Raw genomic sequence first — 23,273 nt, forward strand, 5'->3', positions numbered from 1 at the left:
ATCGATATGCCTCTCATAAGGTGGTAGAGGGCTAGCTGTTACACTTCAAGCCTTCGATACCCGATTTCCTTATGCGACTCGAACAAGGACAGGGAGCTCGCCATGACAGCCTAGAGGCCGGGCCCTGAAGAGGACTGTTAGAACGTTATCTCGGATCATCTAGGCTATGTCCACGGGGGTATAACGCTGTGTCTTCTTCTGTGTCCTCGTCACCCATAGGGATCGAGGAACTTTGACCTAGGCGTACTTCGATTAAGCTTCTGATGAACTCCTTCGCAGTGCCTGTCGGCAGTCCTTAAATTCCTTGGATCCTCTCGTTCGAGATTGTATAGCAGCCTCCGTGATAGAGGCAATTGTCCTCCCCAAAGACCACTTCCTTCTCACCCTCTTCGTCGTCAATTTTCTCGAGGTCAAACAGGTCGTGGCTGAGTGAGGCAAGGACACCTAGGAACGCCTGCTCGGTTGTTTTGTTGAACATGTACTCGTTGAACGTTCCGTTTGTGTGGAATGTCATGACTTCGACCATAGACCGTTGACCGAGATGATAGACGTGACCGACACGCGGGTCGAAGACCGATTGATTCATATATGGATCAAGGAAAGCGACCAGGTGACATTTCTTTCTTGCGAAGACCAAGTCTGAAGTTAGCAATGGGGTCGGACGTAGTGACTTCGAATTGAGAGATACCTCCTTCGAAGAGTTTTCGTTCGATTTTGGTTTAGCCTCGGTTTATGCTTTGTTCATTCTCTGTTCGTGAAGCCAAAGTGAGAGAAATTCTCTTCAATATCACTCACTTCGAGAATTTCCCACCTACAGCGTAATTGACCTGACAAGCTGCGGATGACCAGCAGTTTGCGCTCGAGCACCACCTCCACCGCAACCGTCTACGGGACGCCGCGCAGGAGACCAGCAGCTCGGAGCAGGAGTTGCCTCAGCTTGCCAGAACTCCAACGAGGCTTGTCGTCGTCCCAGATGACTGGTTCCGATTTGACGTGCTCGTAGAATTCGCACTCCTCTACCGTCCTGAATTCGCAAATTCCACGTTCAGTAAATGACTGCTTGATGTCTGTTCCTATAGGCTGGCCATCTATCGAGGATGTCCAGGGTCTTCTGATCATGCATGTTGCGTAGCTTTGAGTTAGTAAAATGGGTCCGTCCAGCGCGATGTCTGTTCAACAACACCTGGCTATCCAGATGTCACGATATTGTCGCGCCTAGGGAGGCTTGATGAGAATGCTGCATCCTGGCATATCTTCACACAAGGTTTATCGCTCGCTTGAACCTGCCAGAGCACTGCTATATTGCCTGTCTATAGAATCCAAAGTGCATAGCTACTGAATTGGGCCGTGCCAAGCGTCCTTAATGGTCTTGTCGTTCTCCACCCAGATAAGGACTTCCACTCCCCCAATGACACCCGTATCTGCAGCTCAATCTCTTTGGCTTCCTCGTGGCCTTATGTACTTGGTGATATCCGTACAGCTTGGCAATGTCGAGGTGTGGACCAGGATTCGTGTTCGCATTACAATACCCACTTGAGTATAGTGTCTGCTGTTGAGCCGAAATGCTATCTCTCGGCATTGAGTCGGGCCCTGGTTGATTGATGCTTCTGCTGAAGGCTCGCGAGCAGGATGGGGGATGTTGATAAGTCCGGGTATGCGGTTGTCTCGCGACCAACAATGCTTCCCACTGTACTTTCCAATCTACCTTCAATACGTTTGCTTACTCTCACCTGAGCTGGTTCCTATACATTTCAGACGTCTAGCAACATGGCAGAGGTTGCGCAGATTACAGAATGGCCAGACTACACTGTCAACCCCCAGGGTGGTGATCCCATCACACAAGACTTGACCTCCCCATACGACAAGGGCGATCTATGCTGGATATTGATCTGCACCGTCGTCTGCTGGCAGATTACGCCGGCAATAGGTTTCCTCTACGCTGGTATGCATAGAAGAAAATCGGCTTTGACAATGGTTTTCCAGTCACTGTTCTGTGCCTCAGCAGCGGGCATCCAGTTCTGGGTTTATGGTTACTCTCTGTACATGAGTCGAACCACCAATCCGTTCCTTGGAGACTTGTCCCTTGCAGGTCTTCACAACGTGTTGGCTTCACCATCCATAGCGAATGCCGACATTCCTGACATTCTTTATGCCTGCTTTGGCTTCACCTTCGTCACTGCAACCGCGATGATTCTGGCAGGAGCAAGTGAGTGACTTCGACTGTATACTGCCGTTGGCCCTCAGCCCAGTGACAGCTCTCTTTCAGTATGGTGTTCGAGCTAACGCCTGATAGTGCTGGAGCGAGGCCGCCTCTGGCCAAGCATGTTTTTTCTCCTGTGCTTCAACACGTTCATTTACTACCCACTGGCATACCAAGAATGGAATTTAAACGGTTGGATCTACAAAATGGGAGTTTACGATTTTGCAGGTTTGTCGCGAGTTGACTTTCGTGATGTGGAGGACTGATCTTGACCAGGTTCTGGTCCGGTACACATCGCTAGTGGCTTTGCGGCTCTTGCTTGGTCAATGATGCTCGGACCTCGAATCTCCGACAGTACAACAAGTATGAGGAAACGCGCAATTCACTACAAACCACATAACCCCTTCTTGGTTGCCTTTGGAACAGTGTTCATATGGTTTGGTTGGTTCGCCTTCAATGGTGCCTCAACAGCGAATCTGAGCTTAAGATCAGTCTACGTCGTGGTCAACACGAGTAAGGCCAGGCTTCTAGCTAGACCAGATCTGCGCTAACATTGTGATAGACCTTGCAGCCTGTGGCGGTGGCATCGGGTGGACTCTCCTCGAATATTATCACAGCCGTAAATTTTCCATCATTGGCTTTTGCAGCGGCATAATTTCAGGGCTAGTAGGCATCACGCCGGCTGCAGGCTTTGTGCCAGTTTACGTGGCTGCACTCATCGGCTTTATTACCTCAATCTGCTGCTTCTACACCAACCGTTTCAAGTATCTATTGTCGGTAGATGAAGGTTTGGACATATTCGCGATACACGGAATTGGGGGAGTTTGTGGTGATATAATGACTGGATTTTTCGCTGCATCCTGGGTACCTGCGCTCGATGGCGTTAGTGGGGGTACATACGCTGGTGGTTGGTGGGAAGGCAATTGGAAACAAATGGGCTACCAACTAGCGGCTGCGAGCTACTGTGCGAGCTGGTCTTTTGTTGTGTCGTGCATCCTGTTGTTCGTTATCAACAAAATTCCTGGCATGCATCTAAGAGTGAAAGAGGAAGACGAAATCAGGGGTCTGGATTTCAAGTACCTGAATGACGCGGAGGAGTGGTTGGCAGGGAATGTGACAGCACACGAAGGTGTGCCTATGAGTGACACCCCTCAAGAGGCAGCAAGTGATCGCAGCGTGGTCGAGCAAGGCTACGGACCCACAAAGACCGAGTGATCATCAGTTTCAGAGCACGTTTACAAGACATTATAGGTACCTCGAAAGTGAGGCTTACGAATTTCCAACGTTTGTGCCTAACTGGGCCACACCACAGGATTGTCAATATCTATGTTATCTACCTGTTGTTCAGAGAACTTCCGATGTGAGCTCGACCTGAGAGTTAGGTCCTAGCATACATATCTCGTTACTGTACAATTACATGTCCAATGGTCGTTTGACGTTGGATTTCGAGATTTGGTCCAGGGCGTCCTCCCAGATCCACAATAGGCGGCTAAGACCTCGTAAGGTATTTAGAACATGGTTGCCTACCTTTTATTGTACCTGCAATATTCCCCTACTATCCATATCAAGTCATTCCAGTCAAAGGTATCAGTGGTCCTTATTCGTGAGGGAGTTCAAAGCATCCGGGGTAATCAATGTTGCCTGAGGCTTCCCGCCACCAAACGAATCGCCCAATAGCCTAGTGCCTCAGGCAACATAGATGAGTTTCCTTCTGGCTACTAGCTCCGGAAGCTTCCGCTAGTGCAGTATCTTTTGTTCGCATCAGTCCTCCAGTCGTGCCGTTCCAGAGATTCGTCATAAAATGAGTGTCTCAAAGTTGATACCAAAATGATTTTGCTCGAATGCCTGCCACTCTTGCCAGTCCACCGTACCTCGAAGAAGCTATGAGTTGTGTTCCTGCTCGGCTACATCCTTTACCAGCAACTGTACAGACTACACTGGGCTGGTTCCTGTAGAACCGGTCACGGCACGTTGACATGTTATCTTCAGTCGGCATCACTACAACGAGTCGAGAGTCTGGAGAGGCATTGATGTCTCTACTTCTCTGACAACGGACCCCGTTCGCTTCGACGACACTGTCTTCCCCACTTCCTCAGCCCAGAGTCTGATGATGGTCAACACGAGATGGAAGCAAGAGCATATAGAGCTTAGGCGCAAGCAACACTTCACATGCTACAAGCAGCCAGCATAGGCCGCTCATCTGTTTAACACCCTTAGGACCCTTACCCAGGCAGCTTGAGACCAACAAGGATTGAACCATGGCCACACGTGTGCAAATCCGACGTGCATATAGTCTATAGCTTCGAGACTACACTTAGCAAGTGCGCAGAAGTGCCTTGGAGTGTTTGCGGTCGAAAGCCGTCACTCCTTGAAGTTGCTGCGTGGGCTACACCCGGGACTGTGGTATTGAGGATTTGTCACTTTCACTGGAATTGAACCATTTGTTTTTACTGACACTTCACCAAATTTACCCTGCTATATCAATGGAATGCTGTCCTTTCGTTTCGTTCCAGAGAGTTAACAAAGTGAAGATGCGCCCCCTCGAGTGTAAGGCAAACTCTTCGCCAATGGCACCAAGTAAGCATATTCGATCGTTCTCTTGAGAGAACAGCCGGCATCAACCAACGTTCTCAGCCACGCTGCCACCAGGAGGTGCGACTTCAAGCGACAAGGTGGTAATCATGTTGGGTGGTACTGGCCTTACCAGAGCCTTCTCGCCTCGAAGAACGACAGTGCAGGTTGCTGTGGAAGAGGCAAGTAGAGAGCACAGCATATACTCCGACTCCGATCCTGGATCGACCACAAACGCATCTTCAGTGTCTGGTCAGTTGTGTAGTTCTTCTGACAAATTTTCTTCTAACGATGCTTGAGTTCGGCTCTACGACGAAGGAGAATTCTTCAATCGAGAAGAGCTCGGTGAGAAACTGTCAGCTCCTAAGAAGAAACGAAAGTGTGGAAGGAAAAGCAAGAACAAGAAGAAGGCGAGGGATATCCTCACCACTTCCACCGATCGTCCAAAGCCGCCACTGCCTTTCGAGAACGACGCTGGCGAAGACGCCCCTCCCCTGGATCTGTCCGGCACCAGACACTTCAGGCCCGCATACTTATGCAACAGAACACAGAAACTTCGTCTGAGAACATCCAAGTCGGTGCTCTCCAACCAAACCAAGATGCGCCTGCACAAGCATGTTCTAGCATCGCCGCCCCAGAATCGCCGTTGGACCACCCTCTAGCCCCGAATCTCGCGAAGCCAGACGACTTGAATGCTCGCATTCGTGAGAACTTCAAGCCGAACAATGCCGAAGAGAGGGAGACAGTTCGTAATGATTCTAAGAACTTTCCCGCCATCCTCCTTGGGAAAGACCTTGGACCAATAACCGAGCACGATGGTGAGAAGATCAATACCAGCGTCAAGCTTCGGATCGACGAGGTTAGACCACATATCCACATCGTCGCCTCCCGCAAGTCTAAAGAGGACTACAATTTGGCGGACCAGTTCATGGTCTCCAAGGAACTAGGCGAGAAAGAACAAAAAGAGGCGAGAAGAGCAAACCCACATCTCGTTCGTCCATACGTTGTCGAATGATATCGACAACGTATGGCAGTTCTGGTCAGCGATCGATTTGGTTACCAGTCAGCCGTCCTCTCCCAAATCATACTTCTGACAAGAGAACTGATGGAAGCAAAGCCAGACGAGTACGCTCGCTTGCCTCAACAACTGAGGGATGCTGCTCATCAGATAAAGGATGTTCGAGACGCTTTTCCTCTACTTCTAAACGTCTTCCACACTTCGGATCATGTTATAGCCGAGAACCTTAGCACGAGCGCGCCTCCGTGGGCTGTGGCCTTTGGTGAAGCTGTGTTTCAAGGAGATTATGTTGGCGTCGTTGTTGAAGCTGAGCCAGATAGTTCAGACAAAGCTCGGTTTTGAATTGGTTATTAATCAGTTTCTAATTGGTTTCTAGTCAGTTCCCAGTTGGTTTGCAATTTGTTCATAATCAATTTCCGATCGCTTTTCTATCAGTATAGATCCTCGGAGATGGTCCTGAATATTGCGCTGTCATGTACGCTGCATCCATCCTCGAGCAGGCAGACGCGAAGTCACGGATCGATAATTTCGAAATCAAGGATCACATGCTACACCTTATCCCTCTCTCAAACGAAGAAGGAGGATCGATCAAGTCTACTATGGCTTTATCAATGAGCCAGAAGAGGAAGTTGCTGTCTTCAACAGAGTGATGCCTTCCAGATCAACTTCGATCGAGACCAGCCGCTACTCCTGAGCACCAAGGTGTACTGGTCTGCCATCGTCGACAAACCAATAAGTTGCAGCCCACCAGGCAAGAGAACCCTGATCGTCTCCCGAGCCTGGATCAAGGACGTACAGAACGAGACCGTAGATTGGGATCGACACGAGCCTAAGGTCATTGAGCCAAGACATGGAGGTGATCGGGAAAAACTTGCTCAGGAGATTAGTGAGGAGATTCAGCACATATCTGGTAATGTCGTACGTCTCAAGGTAGTTAATCCTGTAGATAAGGACGAGTTGAACTCCTACGACAGATTGATCAACCCAAGCGACCAATTACCTTTGACCGACTACAACCGCAACTTGGTCGATGTCTTGCTTGGCCGACGCCACGACAAGCTCAAAAGTACGACCTTTACAAGAGCATTCGCACATCCATCACCAGCGCCTTACAGCTTGGACAAAGAAGTCTTGGATCGGATCTACGTCACCATGCGGGCTCGAGGCGTCAAAAATCTCCACAACCTCACCTGCGACACTATTGATAAATTGCAAGGTCAAGAGGCTGACATATTCATCGGTTTGCTTCCCATCTCGGAGAAGATGGGTATGATGGGCGACCCTCGTCGTACAGCGACTCTTGTCTCTTGTGCCAGAAACCTCTTCATTCTTTGTGGTAGCAGACGGGACATCGCCAAAGCTCGAGGTCTCGCGCCTGAGTTTGCTGCCCTCCCCACTCATTTTGGCCCCAACCAGACACTGAAGTGGAATGTTCCAAAAGAAAACTGGCAGGTTCCAGGACAAGAGTATCACACACCAAGCTTCGCCAAAACCACTCGAAGTTTGCCGTATGCGTAGGTCAGGGCCTCGCAGTCCTTGCGACTTTACTGGTCTTCACATCTTACCTGTTTGTTCTCATTGGTTTCTACTTCTAGGTGCTCTGGGAGAACAAACTGTTAGTTTTCTACAGCTCTTCTGGTCAACTGCTCTACCTTAATGGCATCCTCGAAGCATGCAGTATATCTGTTACTGCTTATTATTCTGGTTTGAAAGAGAAAGAGAAACAAAGCACTGTTAGGAACTGGAACGAAGAAGATCGCCCATAGGTCATGGTGACCACGATTGTAATGGCTGGTGTTGGTCTTAATCTTCATAAGAAATGCCATATGGTCGTTTTCATGGATCCGTGTATGAACCAGTCAATACTTGATCAGTGTGTTGGTCGTGTTCATTAACTTGGTCAAGACTTTATGGTTGAAGCTATAACATATCATACGCAGGGCACTTTCAATGATCATATGTTCAACAAGACAATCGAAAAGGCGGTTCCAGGTGTTTTTGCGCGACTCGGCTCCGACTTCTTTAAGCTAGAAATGACGGATAGCGATAGGGCCGAAAAGGAAGTGGTCTTTGGTGAGGATGTATGCCTTTACAACATAGCTTACATCCCGGTTTCTGATGACCGTGTCCGTGGTAAAGAAGGACTGGAAATAATTAGTGCCAAAGATTATATTAAAGGGGGGCTGATCAAGCAACGACTAGGTGAAGTATACGCCGTTCTAGTAGGTGACGAGGATAATTTCCCCTTATGGTATAGCATACGTAAAGCATCAATATTGATTGCCTGTAAGTCCACTGCTTGTCGGCTTTAGGGATATCAGCTTCGAGGTCGTCAGCGTGGTAGTTAATGTCATCTTGACTTACTCATCGGCATGTGGCTTCTAGCACGTAGTGATCGAAAAAAGAAACTGCTTAGGAGATTAGTAGAGAGTTTCAGTATCTGTCTAGTTCCAAATTTCGTCCCAAGATGCTCCCATGAACAAAGACAAGTTAGATGCATACGAAAAACTAACTAAGTCTGATACGAAGACACTGCTTGGCTGACTACACTCGCAACTTGGTAGAGGCTCTTTCAGGTGGACGTCCGTGTACAAAGGGAAATTGTTGGCGGAAGGGCTGATGCTCCAGAGAAGCACCAAGTTTCTACGATCCCAAACAGGCATTTCTTCACACACGTTGTATGTATTGAAATGGGATAACGGCCAATTACAGTTAGCTGCTTACGCCAAAGTCAAGGCTGGATAGAAGCATTAAAAGGCGGTTCGCAAGTCTACGTTGATTTTGCTTCTCGGAGCTATTTTCTGTAGAACAACACTGCTCGTTAGTTGTCTGAGATGTTACAGAAAAAACATGTTATACCTGCGTAACTCGATGTTGGGTGGTCTCTCCTTGGAATACTGGAGTTCTAGCACTGTTATTTCATCTGCTGGGCCCTCCCCCAAAAATACGACGTCTGTCACGTGTTATCCAATCACCGTTTCAATGACCTCGCCGAATAATGATCATATTGAAGTCATCAACTGCCGTACAACCTTTGAGGTAAAAAAGAGGCGAAGGGCGCCCATCAAGCACGAGCATGCATTCCGTAGACCTGACTATTATTCGGGCAAATTTTGAATCTGGGGTGCCCTCCCGGTAGATCTCATCGGAGGCCCCCATGACAATTCTGCCAGATTTTTCCAAGCATTGCGGCGTGGTTGTCTGCCGCTAGACACGGAGTTGAGCGAAACCATTACTCGTACAATGATGAAAATGCAGAATTTTGAGAGTCAGTCGGTGAGCTATGCAATGCAATGCAATGTCTCTCTCATATACTTACATTGAACGGCACGCTCTGTTTCAATTTGCTGCGAAGGACGAAAGTGGCCAGATAAAACCGCGGAAATTTACCAACTCAATCCATTTACTCGTTATACTATAGCTAAAATATCAAGCACATTAAGCTTGCGATAAGCGAACGACATCCTCTTATCATTCCAATAAACACCTTTGCACGTTAACAAGCTCGTCTATCCGACATGCGGAGATCTGCTGTCGGCAATATCCCTGCTGTATCGACAGCTGCACCACTCGCGCCTGTTGCTTCGAACCATGAAGAGGAACAGTCAAGGCTAGCACCACCTGGCTCGAAGACCCACAGCGAAAAGCATCATCAACATGACTTCAATGGCCGACGTCTCGAAACTGCGGGAGGACAGATGAACGAGAAGCATTCAGGCCACGATCTTCACCGTACATCGACGTCGACTTCCTCCACAGCCCCAACTGTCACTGAGAGCCATGATCTTGAGCATAGCATTTCTCGTGTCTCTACAGATCCTCATGGCAACACTTATCCTGAAAGGGGAAAGGAGGCCTACCTGGTCGTCTTTGGCTCTTTCTGTGGTTGCATGATCTCTCTTGGTTTCATGAACACATTGTCGACCTACACAGCCTATCTTACCACACATCAACTAGCAGACCTTCCTACGAGTACTGCAGGCTGGGTCTTCGGCATTTATGCCTTCCTCTCTTTCTTTCTCGGTCTGCAGATAGGACCTCTCTTCGATGCTTTCGGCCCACGGTACTTGGTTCTTGCGGGCAGTATTCTCATGCTGCTGACCTATATCCTGCTGGCATGGTGTACCCAGTACTGGCATTTCATAGTTTGTTTTAGTTGTCTCGGAGGCACAGGTACAGCACTGGTGTTCACACCGAGCATCGCCGCCATAGGGCACTGGTTCTACCTTCGACGAGGAACATTCACAGGTGTCGCATGCGTAGGCGGCTCACTCGGAGGTATCATCTTCCCGCTGACACTCCAAGCACTCTTCGGAATGGAGAACATCGGCTGGGCATGGTCCCAGCGTATCTTAGCCCTAATAAATTTGCCTCTGGCCATCTGTGCAAATCTTTTCATCAAAAGCCGACTACCTCCAACACGACCAGTACGCAAAGAACAGATCCTACCCGACCCTCGCATCTTTCGAGATAAGACCTTCGCCCTTGTTACTCTGGCTGTTTTTTTTGTGGAGTGGGGACTCTTCGTCCCCATTTCCTACCTCACAAATTTCGCTCTAGCCATTGGCGTCGACGAAACCTTCAGCTACCAAATCATCGCAATCTTCAACGCAGGAAGTTGTTTCGGACGCTGGCTCCCTGGTCTTGTCGCAGACAAAGTCGGCCGGTTCAACACCATGATTCTCACCACAGTCATCTGCTGGATCGGCACGTTTGCGTTGTGGCTTCCCTCGGAAATGCTCGTTGGTGCGGGACAAACCGCACGCCTCGCGCTCCTGATCGTTTTCTCACTGATTTTTGGGTTCGGGTCCGGCGCGGGTATTTCGCTCGTGCCGGTTTGTGTTGGTCAGCTGTGTAAGACGGAGGAGTATGGGCGGTATTATGCGACTTGTTATACGATTGTGAGTTTTGCTACGTTGACGGGAATACCTCTCGCGGGAGGGTTGTTGGTGAATGAGAATGGGCGTGAGAGGTATTGGGGTTTGATTTTATTTACTGGTATGAGTTATTTGGTGTCGACGGCGGTATTTATTGGCGCGAAAATGACGAGGGTTGGGTTTGGGAAGGATTTGTGGAAGGGGAGATTCTAGAGGTATATATAAACCTGATAGATTGTACAGATACACAATACATGGTTTCAAAGCTATAATGCCTGCCAGTCACCTTTTTCCGAATAGCAGATGGTAAGGTGCCTTCTGATCCACGTGTATTCATCCGGGAGGGCGCCTCATACTACTCAATGCGATAGTTGAAAGTACAGTATGCATCTAAACTATCCGGTTTCAAGCATACGTACATTCTTCGGCGCAAAATCGCACGTCCGTACTATCGACAGCATTCTAGACATCAAAGAAGAATCGAGCAACTCGCGCCTCGATCGCAATCACAATATACCGGGGTCAAGGCTGAGGAGAAGTCGTTGACATATGCCTCAACGTTTGGGCCCAGTCTTTGGTGGGAAAGGCACGAAGGAACATGGGAGAAATCGAGATGCGCGAGGTGACATGATGGGCAGGCCTGTGTGGAGATGGTGAGAATGCAGTGTCACGACGAGCAAAGGCGCGAGAAAGTGTCCCGTCAACTACGAAGCTGGCACGTCCTGGTCAGCAAAAGTATCGGGATTCCTACTCGAGTACAACAAAACTGCGGGCGTGGCCCCGACACTTTTGCTGATTGGGACGTGGCTGGTAGTTAAAAATGATGATGGCGGTACATTTATGAACGCGTACCTGACACGTCCGGTGCACTAGCGTGAGGGTTGCTTTTACATCCGGGGACGTGCCTGAAATCTGTAACCGGACAGAAGCAATACAGTTGTGGCTGCAACAATTGTTAAATATTAGAAAGGGCAGTATGCAACAATCTGGTCCACATGATAGTAGCAAATTTAGCTGCCCAGGCTGGTTTCTCTTCACTTATCATATTCCTTCATGGCCATCGCGTCGGTACTAATGATGCCGTCGTCCTTGTTGATATCTACCATTTCGTCATGGTTGCCTTCTACTGCTTTTCCCTTCTGGTATAGCATACGCAAAGCATCAATATTGATTGCCTGTAAGTCCACTGCTTGTCGGCTTCAAGGACATCAGCTTCGAGGTCGTCAGCGTGGTAGTCAATGTGATCTTGACTTGCTCATCGGCATGTGGATTCTGGCACGTGGTGAACGAAACGAATTCTCCGGTCTCGTAGTGACAAAATGTCGCCAGGACCGGAAATCCCTCCTGATAGCTACTACCAGTGTACAAGTCAAGCACTCAAGCTGCAGGTACAACTTTCGACCAATGGCAGTATAATCACGGATCGTCACCTATTCCACCACCGTGAGGAGTAAATCAACTTTGTGCTCTGCTGCGCAACCGAGGGTAACGACAATTCTGCTTTGAGGATTGCTACAAGTCAGTGGACAAGAACTTCGTGTGGTCGTCTGAAGTACTCGGGAAGGTGAAAGGGAAATCAGCTGTGCCATCCAATACCCAATTAAGGGAATCGAAAACTTCATACGATGCATAAGGGTCCGTCACAAAATCATCTGCAATGCCAGTGGGCATACCTGCCATACCAGGAATGACAGGTGCGATACCAGAGATCATGGGTGTAGATATTGTGTCGCTGTGGTTTGGCATAGAAACGGCCGTGGCCGTTATTGTAGGGTCTGTGGCGACCGCTTCGCCATTCGCTCTGAAAAATCGAGCTGGATCTGTCAGTACGTATCATTCACTATGCATAACAAGCTTACCTGGAGGCGGACGCTGATCCTGAAATTTCTTTCGCCATCTCCAAACCGAATCAAAGACAACCGACATGGACATCCGACACCGGACTCGGATTCCGAGATCATCAGATGGTTCTTCAGAAGCACTTGCTGATCCCCCGTCGAGCTTTTTGATACCAGTCTTCCAAACTTGAGCGAGTACTTCTGACAGTCTCTCGGCTAGATCATTTTCTAGAACGCTTGCACTTCTCAAGGCCCAGAGAGTCCTCTTCAGTAAGCCGGTAGCTCCATCGAGCTGAATGTCAAGACCGTTTTGTGGTAGAAAATGGTTCATTAGCTTCAGTAAAGAGAAGCCTGCGGCCAACATGATATGGAATATGTAGTTTGTAGCATAGGACAAGGACAGCCCGTGTGAATAGTTAGAGGGCAGGTTGATGCTATACTCAGACTCCAAGCTGAGACAGGCTTCCAACACGTCGACTGTGGCTTGGTAGAGTGCATGCATGTCGGTTCTGTAGGACGGCAGGTCACGATGAGAGAAGAAGGCACTCATGTGAAGGTGAAGTGCGGCCGACTTGAGATATATCCTGGTCATAGCCGAGCTTTGTGATTGATCAGCTTCCAGATTGTGCTCCAACTCCTTCAAATCTTGGTCCAGAAGCTTCACCAATTCGGAACGAATGTGGTCCTCTGGCAATCCTACAGGATCCGTGGGATTCGTGTAAATCGTCTTGGAGACCTTGTCGACGAATTTCTCGATCTGTAGACGGGCGTATATGTCAGCTGGCAACTCGTAGTTCGGGTTTGACTCGATGGGTTTAGGACCTAAAGCCCAGTCGTAGATGGTCTGAGCCGGTTGACCGTATGCGGTAGCAATACGCTGAGCTACCATATTGCATACGCACCAGGTCACAACACGATCCTGCAATTCTGCTTGTCGAAGTTCGACCCTAAACTTTGTGAAATCTTGTGCATGGTCAGGTCTATGCAAGCCAATTTGCAAGGCTATCTGCATCATTATCCCTGCTAGCATGAAAGTTGCATCTGTAGAGGTACTGCTAGTGGGCAATGGCCAAGCACACAGTAGGATGAGAGCCTTCACATGGTGGTAGTTTTGTGGAACTTCACCGAGTGTCGACCAAACCAGGGCTTGAACTTGTCTCGCCAAGGTTGGGAACAGCTGCTGTTCCGATGTCCAATGTCTTGATCCTACCAAACATATTGTCCAGAACAACAGAGGGGACTTCGAATAGTAATCTTCTGGTGGCCGATCCTGGTTCAGGAAAGGTAGGAACGGGTGACAGAATTTGAAGAATCGCTGGAAGACTTCATGTATCTGATCAAGGGTGAGAACAACATCGCCGAGTCGCTTCAGGCCGCCACGGCTCCCACCATCCCTAAGGTCAAGGAGACCAGCAGCAGCTTCATTGGTGACGGCCGTCGTTTGAGTCAACGTCGGAGGTAGGCCAAGCTGTTGTTGTGCATTTTGGGTAGCGACTTGTTTCCGTAACTCGATGATCTCACGTTCCATCTCAGCATTACGTGACCGCTTTCCTATCCTCTTGAAGTTGTCCTCAATTTTGCATTCGAGGGTAAGGCGTCGGCACCGGCTGCAGGTCTGCCATGGTTCCTGCACAACATCGCAGCGTAGCTAGGGCGCGTCAGAATGTTGTTAGTAGGATGAACCAGAAATCCTTACCTTCTGCTGTCTGCATTCGTTACATGCCCTCTTTACAGGTCTCTTGCGTGGGTCGACATCATTGTGGTCTGGTGACTCAGCACTGCCGGGAGATGTGTCGAGTCCTGCTGTCGAGGCATCACGTTTGTGATGGTGCAGTTGGACAGGACTCGAGAGCCCGCCGTCGCTGCGGTGTGCTGGAGAGTTAATGATAGCCAGCTTTGCCGATATCGCTGCGCTGGGTGTTGCACTTTGCTGCAGGATTTTGGCATGGAATGTCTAACCCACATTGCAGCGGGACTAGTCGCGCGTCCCCGTGGAGAGCGCTTGCCGCTTTTTACGCGGGGAGGACTCCTCAGACCTCGTTAAACATCACACTTCGTTTCTCAATCGCAGTGAAGGGCAGCATGTCTACAAAGATAAACCGTAAGCTATTGAAGACTCGGGTATCGCCAATCGTGGCTACTGAAACCTCCATGAAGCACCATAATGAGATCAAATTCGAGGCCGACACTGGTGAACAACGAGGTGAGTACCGTGTACCACGACCGAAAGCTGCACCTGCCTACCAGGTCGCTAATATTGATCTATAGTGGTTGTTTTTGATTCAGGTGCCGTTGCTGAACCCTTCATGAACACTAAAGCGCTCGAGGCGCTGCGGAAGCAACATGCTGCAGATAATCTGTGACCAATCTAATCGTTATGAATACAGTCAAACAGGTAGTGCTTCGCGATGAGCTCACTGATCGATCAGGACGGACTGGGCAATACCACTCTCGAATCTGCGACCACGTCTCGTGATATTGTTCAGCTCAAAGCTTAGACCCTGCCTCTACAAACTCTATCACCTCCTTGACGAAGGCTTGTGGGTTCTCTTCAGCGATCCAATGCATGGCTTCATCCACCTCCGCTACTCGAAAGTCTTCATAAAATTCCTGTGCCTCATCGGCTGCTGCTTGCTTCAAAAAACTCTTCGCCCCGTTCAGTGTCAAACATCTCACCTTCGACTTCCCATTGCGGTCTCGAATCGACTTGTTATCCTCTGCATCCTGCTCGAACAGTCGATAAACATTAATACCGGCTCTCATACTGCCAGGTTGCGCATACAGGTTTGTATAATGGTCAAGATCCTCCGGCGTTATGGCCGCAGGATTATGACTCAGTTTGTTATAGAAGTGTTTCAAGTACGCTCGTTCGTTGCCCTTGATCAACAGTTCCGGCAAGTCCAGGACCTTGTGGAAATTGAAATGCCAGAGCATCGAGCTGTCTTTTGTCTCTTGATAGAATTTGGTTCCTGGGAGAGGGCATTCTCCCCAGATGATACTTGCTGTGTCTGCTGGGAACAGTGCTGCATACGCGTGAGCTATCATGCCACCAATGTCGTGGCCGACAACATGGATTTTGTCTTGTATCTGGAGGTGAGTCTTGACAAGGGTGTGCAAATCAGTTGCCATGCTGGTCTTAGAGTAGCCCGAAAGATTCATCGGCTTGGTGGAATCTCCTGATCCGCGATAATCAGGTACGATGGTACGATAGCCGCCGTCGGCAAGTAGAGGGATGACCTTGCGGAACTGGTACCCAGTCTGGGGAAAGCCATGGATCAGCATGATTGTGCCTTTGTTCGAGGTACCTTTAGCTGGTTGAGTATCGACATATTTTATGCGTACCACTTCTGGCTCGGATGTGATATCAGCGAATCGATGCGTGCCCATAGAGAAGAATTTGGCTTGAGCCATAGTGAATTGTGGTGTAGCGTAACACGGATGGGCTTTTAAGTTGGCAGGAATGTAAGACTACAGAACCTATATGATCTCTTATTGCCTGTCTATCCTGAAAGTCATTGTCGTGTGAGCCCTTCATTATATTTGTCTGCCATTGGCTTTGACGTCAATGCAGCGTCATTTTATTCCATCTGAATTATTCAGCTTCAGACCTGCCATTTCCGTCTTCAAGTTTGGGAGGGCCGGACAAGTAGCATACTATTTTGCAGATTTGGCAATTCCACATTTACCTGATACAACCACCACGTTCTTTCTAGTATATCAACATACCTGCTTCGTCCGAGATAGCATCGCAACCGATCTACGGAGCTATCAGTAATAGCCTTTTCTTAATCATAAAATTCTTCCACGACCAAGTTCTTGTTCATTAGACCTCGTTGCGTTTGTATTGCTTTGCTTTTGGCCACAGCATATGTAAGTAGACATCCACCTTTAGTGAATGCTGGATCAGGCAAGCTTCGTCGATGTAGGAAAGGGATTGAACGACCCTGGACAAAGAGTACCGGAGACCATCCTCCATCGCTTGATGAATTTGACAAAGCTATGTGTGCTGCGGTCCAAACCATTGTCAATATGTAGTATTGTAATTACACAAAGTATATTGATCTGCGCAAAGACAGACAATTCCGTAGCCGTCGATCCTTGCATGTCCGCCATGTATCTTGGCACATTATCTGGAAATCGCCTTGCCGCTCTTTCTGTACCGGAAGTATGACCGCATCGGCAAGTCTCTATACGAAGCCGATGCTCGAGTCTGATATCTCCCGAAAGCTCACTTCCGAGTGTTCGACTCCCCATCATGTCGCCGTCATCCAAATGTCAGATCAGCAACACGTGTGGCTAAAATGACCCTCCGTTGCCTGCAACAAGACATTGCATGCGTCTTGCACTCGGGTGCGCACGCCTGCCCTGTTTCACGGCTAGCTGCATCGGCACCTTCTAATGCTCTCCACCACACCGCGTCAAGTACATCACCGTCGGACCTCATAGAGGACTTCACACAGCAGACATCTACCCGAGCGATACCTCCTTACCTATACCGAGACCCTCATCAAGGTTGAAAATGAGAACAAGAGTACGAATGCCACGCTCTTGTCGGAACGATGTTGCTGCTGCAAGAACATCTAGTCCGTGATGTACCCGCAAAAACAATCTGACATATATGGCGTCGAGTCACTCCTTCCAGTACTTTTCTGGAAGCCAACCTCCCGCAAACACAATGACTTGAAGGAGAAGAACACCGCAGGTCTTAAGATGACTTACTCGGACCCTTAGATATGTCCGTGGTCTGCTCGCAGACCCTTCAAGAACCACTCATCGTGACTTCTCAATATAGCCGAACTGTGGACTGCCATGTCCGCAGATTGTTCTGTCAATGGCACGGAGGATGTAAGACCTTTTCCGAAGGAGGACTTGCGCTCTCCTCTGGAAGAGCATAGCACACCATGACAGCCCGAGCATTAGTTAATGCTCAGACCATTGTATGCGATGATACTCGGTCATTCGGACGGTGAGTAATGCTCTCTGTTTATAGACCGACTTGTCTTGAGGTGCCGTTCTCGACCACACAGCAGATCATGAGCTTCGGGTATGTCTAGCGCTGGTTCTGCTCCGGCAATGGCGTCTAGTGCTCACCTTGGCGACGCGACTATCGTCAGGCTCTACCAGCATACAGACGTCCCACGGATCATCACAGTGCAGAATCGTTGTCAGCTAGTCATGCTCGCGATGACTTCATATTCCCTGCTAGGATGCCTCCTGGAGCAGCCACAGGTATGCCGCTGCTACTGTCGTTGTGTTGCTCCTCTTGCACTTTATTTCTTCGTGAGTGAGACGTGCTCTCTTCGGATTGAACTCATGAACTTTTCCCTGTCCTTGTGTTGTCCTCTTGTCCCGATCTGCTTTTCCGATGGAAGTTTGGATACCCACAATTTAGGTGAGCTCCTAATTCAAGATTGTGTCTGGTATACTCGTTGTCTCTTGACAGCCCCAGAAGACAATATGACAATCGCGACACGGAGTCAACTCTTCTAGAGGTAACGAGGTTCCTAGAAGGGCTGGTCAGCTCGACTTTCAACAGGCTGTTGCGGATTCCAGGATAGGATCAACAACGAGGTCGAAGACTTCCTTTGGCTGGTTGAGCTTTTGCAGCCACACCTACGAACGAAAGTTATTACCGTGATTGGGGAGCAATCTTGCGAAGCCATGCCTCTCCGCTGAGATGCAATGTCAGCTCGTAACTGAGGTCGTCGACTGCAGTCGAGCTTCCCGTCGTCCTGGAACAGCTGCAAGAGAAGGAACGAAACTTGTTGTTGTGTCAGTGTTGAAACAAGATCTGCCCATTGACCTCGGACGGTTCACTACTAATCATCAACTTGTACGCCCTCATTGAAATAGCAGTCGCAGGGTCGAATATAGGTGAGCACTGCACTGCAATCACTGTTGTCAAACGCGATTACAGAATACATCACCTAGCACTTGCTGTAGTGCCGCACTTCGAGGCACTGGATGCAATGTTTGCCTGATTTACTGCCACATTTGTTTAGCTAACTTCCAAAGTGACAAGTATTTTGCTTCACTGTTGTACCTAATCCTTTGAATATTTCTTGAAATCTTCGGCATTCTCCTTAGGTCTTTGCAGTCCAAGCGAGGTGATCGGTTTTCCCAGACGTGTCTGCAATCCCAGGCAAGCGGATGACCACTTCTATCGATTCGACAATCTCGACTGCAAACAGTGCCTTCATTAACCAACCTTGAAACGCATTACTCTGACACAGTGGCTGCCAATAGCTAAGAGATCTCCCTTCTCAGTTACCTTCATACTATTAAGCTCATTATCGTCATATCTGGGCAAGCCAGTGAGTGAATTTGAGTAAGTCATTTATCCTGTTCAAGCTGACGGCGAACAGCCTCGCCATCGACCGAGTCTGGGGCTGGGGTCGATATCAATATGACCGACGAACAGGAGCGGCAATCCGACGATACTCCAGAGAATGAGCAGAGAAACGAGACACAAACTCCAACACGACCCAGCGGATTATCACAGGTCGAAAAAGACGCGCGCCTACGTGCCTTGCAAAACAGAATATACCCGACGCCACACCACACCTCATTGCTTTTGATGATTCTTCACAAACTTGGCTGGGATGTCGACAAAAGCGAAGCACTCTTTCGTTTCTGGGAGGCAATTCAGAGAAATCGACCTAAAGACGATGGCGAGCTAACCGAATGGGAGTTCGACGCCACTTCTGAAGATAAAGAAGACATAGCAGACACCGAGAGCGACCTCAAAATCCTTAGATTGTCAAACAAAGATGTTCTAGGCCCAAAATACCCTGGAGGCTTCACATTGCTACAGCATGTGCAGGATAATTCGCTCGACGAAATCTTTGTCCCGGCTAGTTTCAAATTTGACGAATACGCGCTCGTCTACACAGGCAATGCTGACCTCGAACGTCGCAGTGCGGTCATTGTCTTTACCAACGCTGTCCTCGACACTTTCGATGTACTGTTGTCGCGTGGTGAGGCAGTCTTAGTTCTAGCAGGACTTGCCAGCTGGGACCTCGAAGGGGCTTTGGTATTTTATCAAGACAGGGAATTGCTATCCGCAGTATTGTCTGAGTATTTCGACCGTATGCGTCCATCACCCGACCTCTGCACATCGGAAAGCGAGGCGCAGTCTGAACGAGATCAACGACTAGCGCTGTTCATAACATACACGGGGTTTCCAAGCTGGTATAGTGCTAAAGAACATCTTTCCGTCCACGACGATAATCTGGTCAAAGCTTTGGCAGCTTGGCATCGAGATGGTATCGAGCCACGCAAGCACCCCAAGGACAAAGAAGGTACTCGTAAGGCAGGTATAGGGATGCGAATTGACTTCGATGGGAAACACGCTTCATTACCAGATCCTGAATCATGCTACTGTCGAGTTGAGAACGACGACGATGATATGTGGGATCCAGAGACGGAGCAGTTCATGGACGAGGACACCAGAGCCAAAACCGACATCTCCTCCTTTAGTAAGACGACCACTGGTTCATGGAGCTTCCCACACTTTGGCGGTATCAAGAAGCGAGTCAAAGGCCCTAACGGAAAGCTGCGAGTTCGTCGACCTGGAGGTGTCATCAACTACAATGTGCAGCCCGCGAAACTCGGAGTGCCAGACTGGACAAAGTTTCGATTCGAGTATATTCAGAAAGGAAGATATTTCTGGAAGCCATTTAAGAACAATCGATACCTTCTGGCCGATGCTGGCGAGAACAGAACAATCGCAGAAGGTGGCACACGAAAGGCAAATGAGAGGCGAACCAGGATGTTCGACTGGAGCAACAAGGACGATATCCAACACGTCAGAAGATGGCACACTCAGAAAACTACAAGAGTCACGCAGACTGTCCTCCGAGAAGCTGGTCAACGACTATCAATCGAAGAGCAGAAATTTCTCAAAGAGCTCCTCGATGACTCCTTCGCGCGCCACAAAGAGGCCCGTCCTGGCCAGTCCCAGATCAGAATTTCACGCTCATTCGCCGTCACAGACACACTCAAAGATGAGTGGAGCAAGAAGTGGAACGCGCGCTTCGCTGGCAAGACCGTTCCATCTGAAGTCGAGCCGAGACGTGAGCGGAATGGACAGAACCTTTACAACCTGATCAAGAGGTGGGAGAAACTGTGCCATGAGTATGGTTGGACTTTTGACAAGACTGGCACTCCGACTGTGTATGATACGGTGAACTGGCCTTGGGAGGTTAACAACGAGGAGGAGGCAGAAGGGTCGTCGGGTGAAGAGAGTGAAGCAATGGATATTAGTGAGTGAGTGAGTGAGTGAGGATGGGCAATGGCATGATCAAGGAGATGCGGCGAGGCTGTTGTTATTGCTCGTTGGTCATCGGACCAAGTGTTCGGAAGCTGCCCGTGCTGGGATGGCGAAGAGACCGTGGTGTGAGATATGCTTTCATGCTCGCGCGAGATACGGCATGACAGCGATATTGTTTTTATTACTTTTTGTTTTCTGAAGGGGTTCCAGAAAGAACTCAGGATCATACAGCTAGCTGTGATCTGAACGCATACTGCAAGGTGCTATACAATAGTCGCTTCAACACTTTTCCAATACCACTACTTTGCTCAAACGGAAGCATATCTCAAAAAGCTAGATTGCCAAACACTCCCATACACCAAGACTAATTAATTGAACGAGCTACCACCAGTCCCCTGCCCCGTCATCGTCGTGCCCAGATCCGTACTATACCGTCGCTGATTCCTCGTCGCAAGTCCTTCCTCCCCCATACCCACAGGGCTATGCATCCGTCGAAGACTGAAGCTCTCCCGCCTACTACTCGATCGGCCCGCTGACCCACGAGATGCCGTGTGTGCAAGCGCAGGGAGATTATCTGGGAGAGTATCGTTGTCCGCAGGACTGACTGCGAGGCTGGTGCTTGTGGCTTTAGCGTCAATTTGAGGCCCAATGGCACTGCGGTTTGTGCTTTCGTCTCCCTCGTCTCCGCTGTCAACAGCCATATCTTCGTCATCGTCATCATCACTTTCTGGCCCTCCAAACCCATCCATCTCAACTAGCCACCAAGCTGGGACTGCGCCGACCAAAGCGATGAATGCTAAAGTCCACCACGGCAATATCATGTACCCATTCTCCGCTCCCAACGAGAACATCAGTCCCGCAAGCGCCGGTCCCGCCGCCCGGCCACAAGCCGAAATACTAGTTGCGGCTCCATTGAGCGTACCTAGAACTTTCAAGCTCGCAGCACTGTTCGTAAGCAGGATCGTGCTGCAGGGGAATGCGAAGATGGCGCAAAAGCCTTTGATTAGCATGAGCGCCATCATTACCGTTTGCCTCTGGGTATCTGTTCGTAGGAGCGAAGTGTAAGGGATGGCGATGTAGACGAAGGGGAACGTGACCGCGATGGCCTTGTAGCAGTTGAGTACGCCTAGCTTGCGCACGAGGGGTGGAAAGATGGCGAATTGGACGACCATGCCGAAGATGCCGTAGATGGTGAATAGCCAGCCTATACGGCTGGAGTCGAGGTTGAAGCCGCCGGCGAATTTGAGAGGGAGTTTGACGCGGGGGTCGTCGATGGTTTGGACGGGGCTGAAGTCTAGGAAGACGGGGAGAAGTTGGTCGAAGGAGACGCTGTGCATGGCGAGGAAGGTGTAGACGAGGAGATTGAGGCTGGACTGGTAGGTGAAGACTTGTGCCCACCCGGCTCTTGGTTCTGGTGCACTTGAATGGCGTGCAGCTATAGGTGAAGTATTGTCGTCTCTGAGAAAGGCTTCTCTTGCTTCGTCTGTTTCTCGAGTATACCAAGCAGGTCGTTTGCGTCCGCTGCAGGATGTTGTGAGCATCGATCCAAGCACAAGTCCATAGTCCTTGCGATCCTTCTTGTCTTCGAGAGTCTCCCTAAGGAATAAAATGCCAGATGCAATTCCAACGAAGAAGAGGAAACTGATGAGTAGATTTGGCAGAGCGAATGGGTATCGCTCGAGTAATTTGACACCTCCGAAGATATTGGGAAAGCGCTCGACAGGATATACGAGCGTGCCACCAATCGAGGGTCCAAAAATCGACCCAATCGTCCAGATGAGAGGCATTATACTGAATGCTCTGGGCTGCAGCTCCTTCTGAGGAACAAGCTCGGCGACTGCTGTGCGTATGATTCCAACATTACCATTTGAAAGACCTTGCATAGATCTGGTAAGGAAAGCCATTGGTAGACTAGTGCTGAAACCGAAAAGCAACGAGGACATCATAGTGCAAGACAATGCGATCATGATTGTAGGCTTTCGGCCGATCTTGTCGCTGGCTCGGCCCCATGATATACCAACCAGCGCCTGAGACAGTGAGAAGACCAATGACAGTAATCCGGCGTACTTCGCGATGGAGTTTGTGGGTACGTGGAAGGATTTGATCATCTCTGGTATGTATGGGTAGACCTGTGGACGTTAGCCTTGGGTTTGGAACCAGTCGCAATACCAACCGAAGTCATAGCCACAGGCTCAGCAAAACGGCATATTGCGAGAATGGTCAATTGCTGCTTGGGTAGTCGGGGAGCATTTCGGCCACTACCCAAACCATCACGCTTGACCATCTTGACCGTGCCGACTTTGCAATATTTCACGTATCCTCAAGGTTATATTAAGCGTTTGATCCATGGAATCTGATGGAGGCGCCGTTAACGACTTGGGCAATGTCGATGCTGGCTCATATGGCTAGGTGGACAGCTTGTGGTCACACTGATTCTTGGAGAGAAACAGCAAATGACCCAAACACGACGTTGATGTCTGAGAACAGTTGCAAAGAC

At 49.3% G+C, this 23,273-nt stretch overlaps 6 protein-coding genes across 6 annotated transcripts; 4 read left to right on the forward strand and 2 right to left on the reverse strand.

Moving 5' to 3' along the window:
- Nucleotides 1–1,767: 1,767 nt before the first annotated feature.
- Nucleotides 1,768–3,415, forward strand: LTR64_006801 (uncharacterized protein; the record flags this gene model as incomplete). Its single annotated transcript, XM_064901128.1, has 4 exons — nucleotides 1,768–2,206; nucleotides 2,294–2,428; nucleotides 2,477–2,713; nucleotides 2,763–3,415. The coding sequence occupies 4 exons, from the start codon at nucleotides 1,768–1,770 to the stop codon at nucleotides 3,413–3,415; spliced, it is 1,464 nt and encodes a 487-aa protein (XP_064752204.1).
- A 1,891-nt stretch (nucleotides 3,416–5,306) lies between these two features.
- Nucleotides 5,307–7,307, forward strand: LTR64_006802 (uncharacterized protein; the record flags this gene model as incomplete). Its single annotated transcript, XM_064901129.1, has 2 exons — nucleotides 5,307–5,762; nucleotides 6,435–7,307. 2 exons carry the CDS (start codon nucleotides 5,307–5,309, stop codon nucleotides 7,305–7,307), a joined length of 1,329 nt encoding a protein of 442 aa, XP_064752205.1.
- Nucleotides 7,308–9,307: 2,000 nt separating this feature from the next.
- On the forward strand, nucleotides 9,308–10,879 carry LTR64_006803 (uncharacterized protein; the record flags this gene model as incomplete). Its single annotated transcript, XM_064901130.1, has 2 exons — nucleotides 9,308–9,852; nucleotides 9,946–10,879. 2 exons carry the CDS (start codon nucleotides 9,308–9,310, stop codon nucleotides 10,877–10,879), a joined length of 1,479 nt encoding a protein of 492 aa, XP_064752206.1.
- A 1,299-nt stretch (nucleotides 10,880–12,178) lies between these two features.
- Nucleotides 12,179–15,915, reverse strand: LTR64_006804 (uncharacterized protein; the record flags this gene model as incomplete). Its single annotated transcript, XM_064901131.1, has 4 exons — nucleotides 12,179–12,486; nucleotides 12,526–14,152; nucleotides 14,201–14,458; nucleotides 15,028–15,915. 4 exons carry the CDS (start codon nucleotides 15,913–15,915, stop codon nucleotides 12,179–12,181), a joined length of 3,081 nt encoding a protein of 1,026 aa, XP_064752207.1.
- A 2,995-nt stretch (nucleotides 15,916–18,910) lies between these two features.
- LTR64_006805 (uncharacterized protein) lies at nucleotides 18,911–20,776 on the forward strand (the record flags this gene model as incomplete). The annotated part of the gene is made up of 1 exon (XM_064901132.1): nucleotides 18,911–20,776. The coding sequence occupies one exon, from the start codon at nucleotides 18,911–18,913 to the stop codon at nucleotides 20,774–20,776; it is 1,866 nt and encodes a 621-aa protein (XP_064752208.1).
- A 368-nt stretch (nucleotides 20,777–21,144) lies between these two features.
- On the reverse strand, nucleotides 21,145–23,060 carry LTR64_006806 (uncharacterized protein; the record flags this gene model as incomplete). Its single annotated transcript, XM_064901133.1, has 2 exons — nucleotides 21,145–22,905; nucleotides 22,950–23,060. The coding sequence occupies 2 exons, from the start codon at nucleotides 23,058–23,060 to the stop codon at nucleotides 21,145–21,147; spliced, it is 1,872 nt and encodes a 623-aa protein (XP_064752209.1).
- Nucleotides 23,061–23,273: the final 213 nt, after the last annotated feature.

Source organism: Lithohypha guttulata (assembly GCF_036872675.1).
Source record: "Lithohypha guttulata strain CCFEE 5908 chromosome Unknown scaffold_5, whole genome shotgun sequence".
Classification (NCBI taxonomy): Eukaryota; Fungi; Ascomycota; class Eurotiomycetes; order Chaetothyriales; family Trichomeriaceae; genus Lithohypha; species Lithohypha guttulata.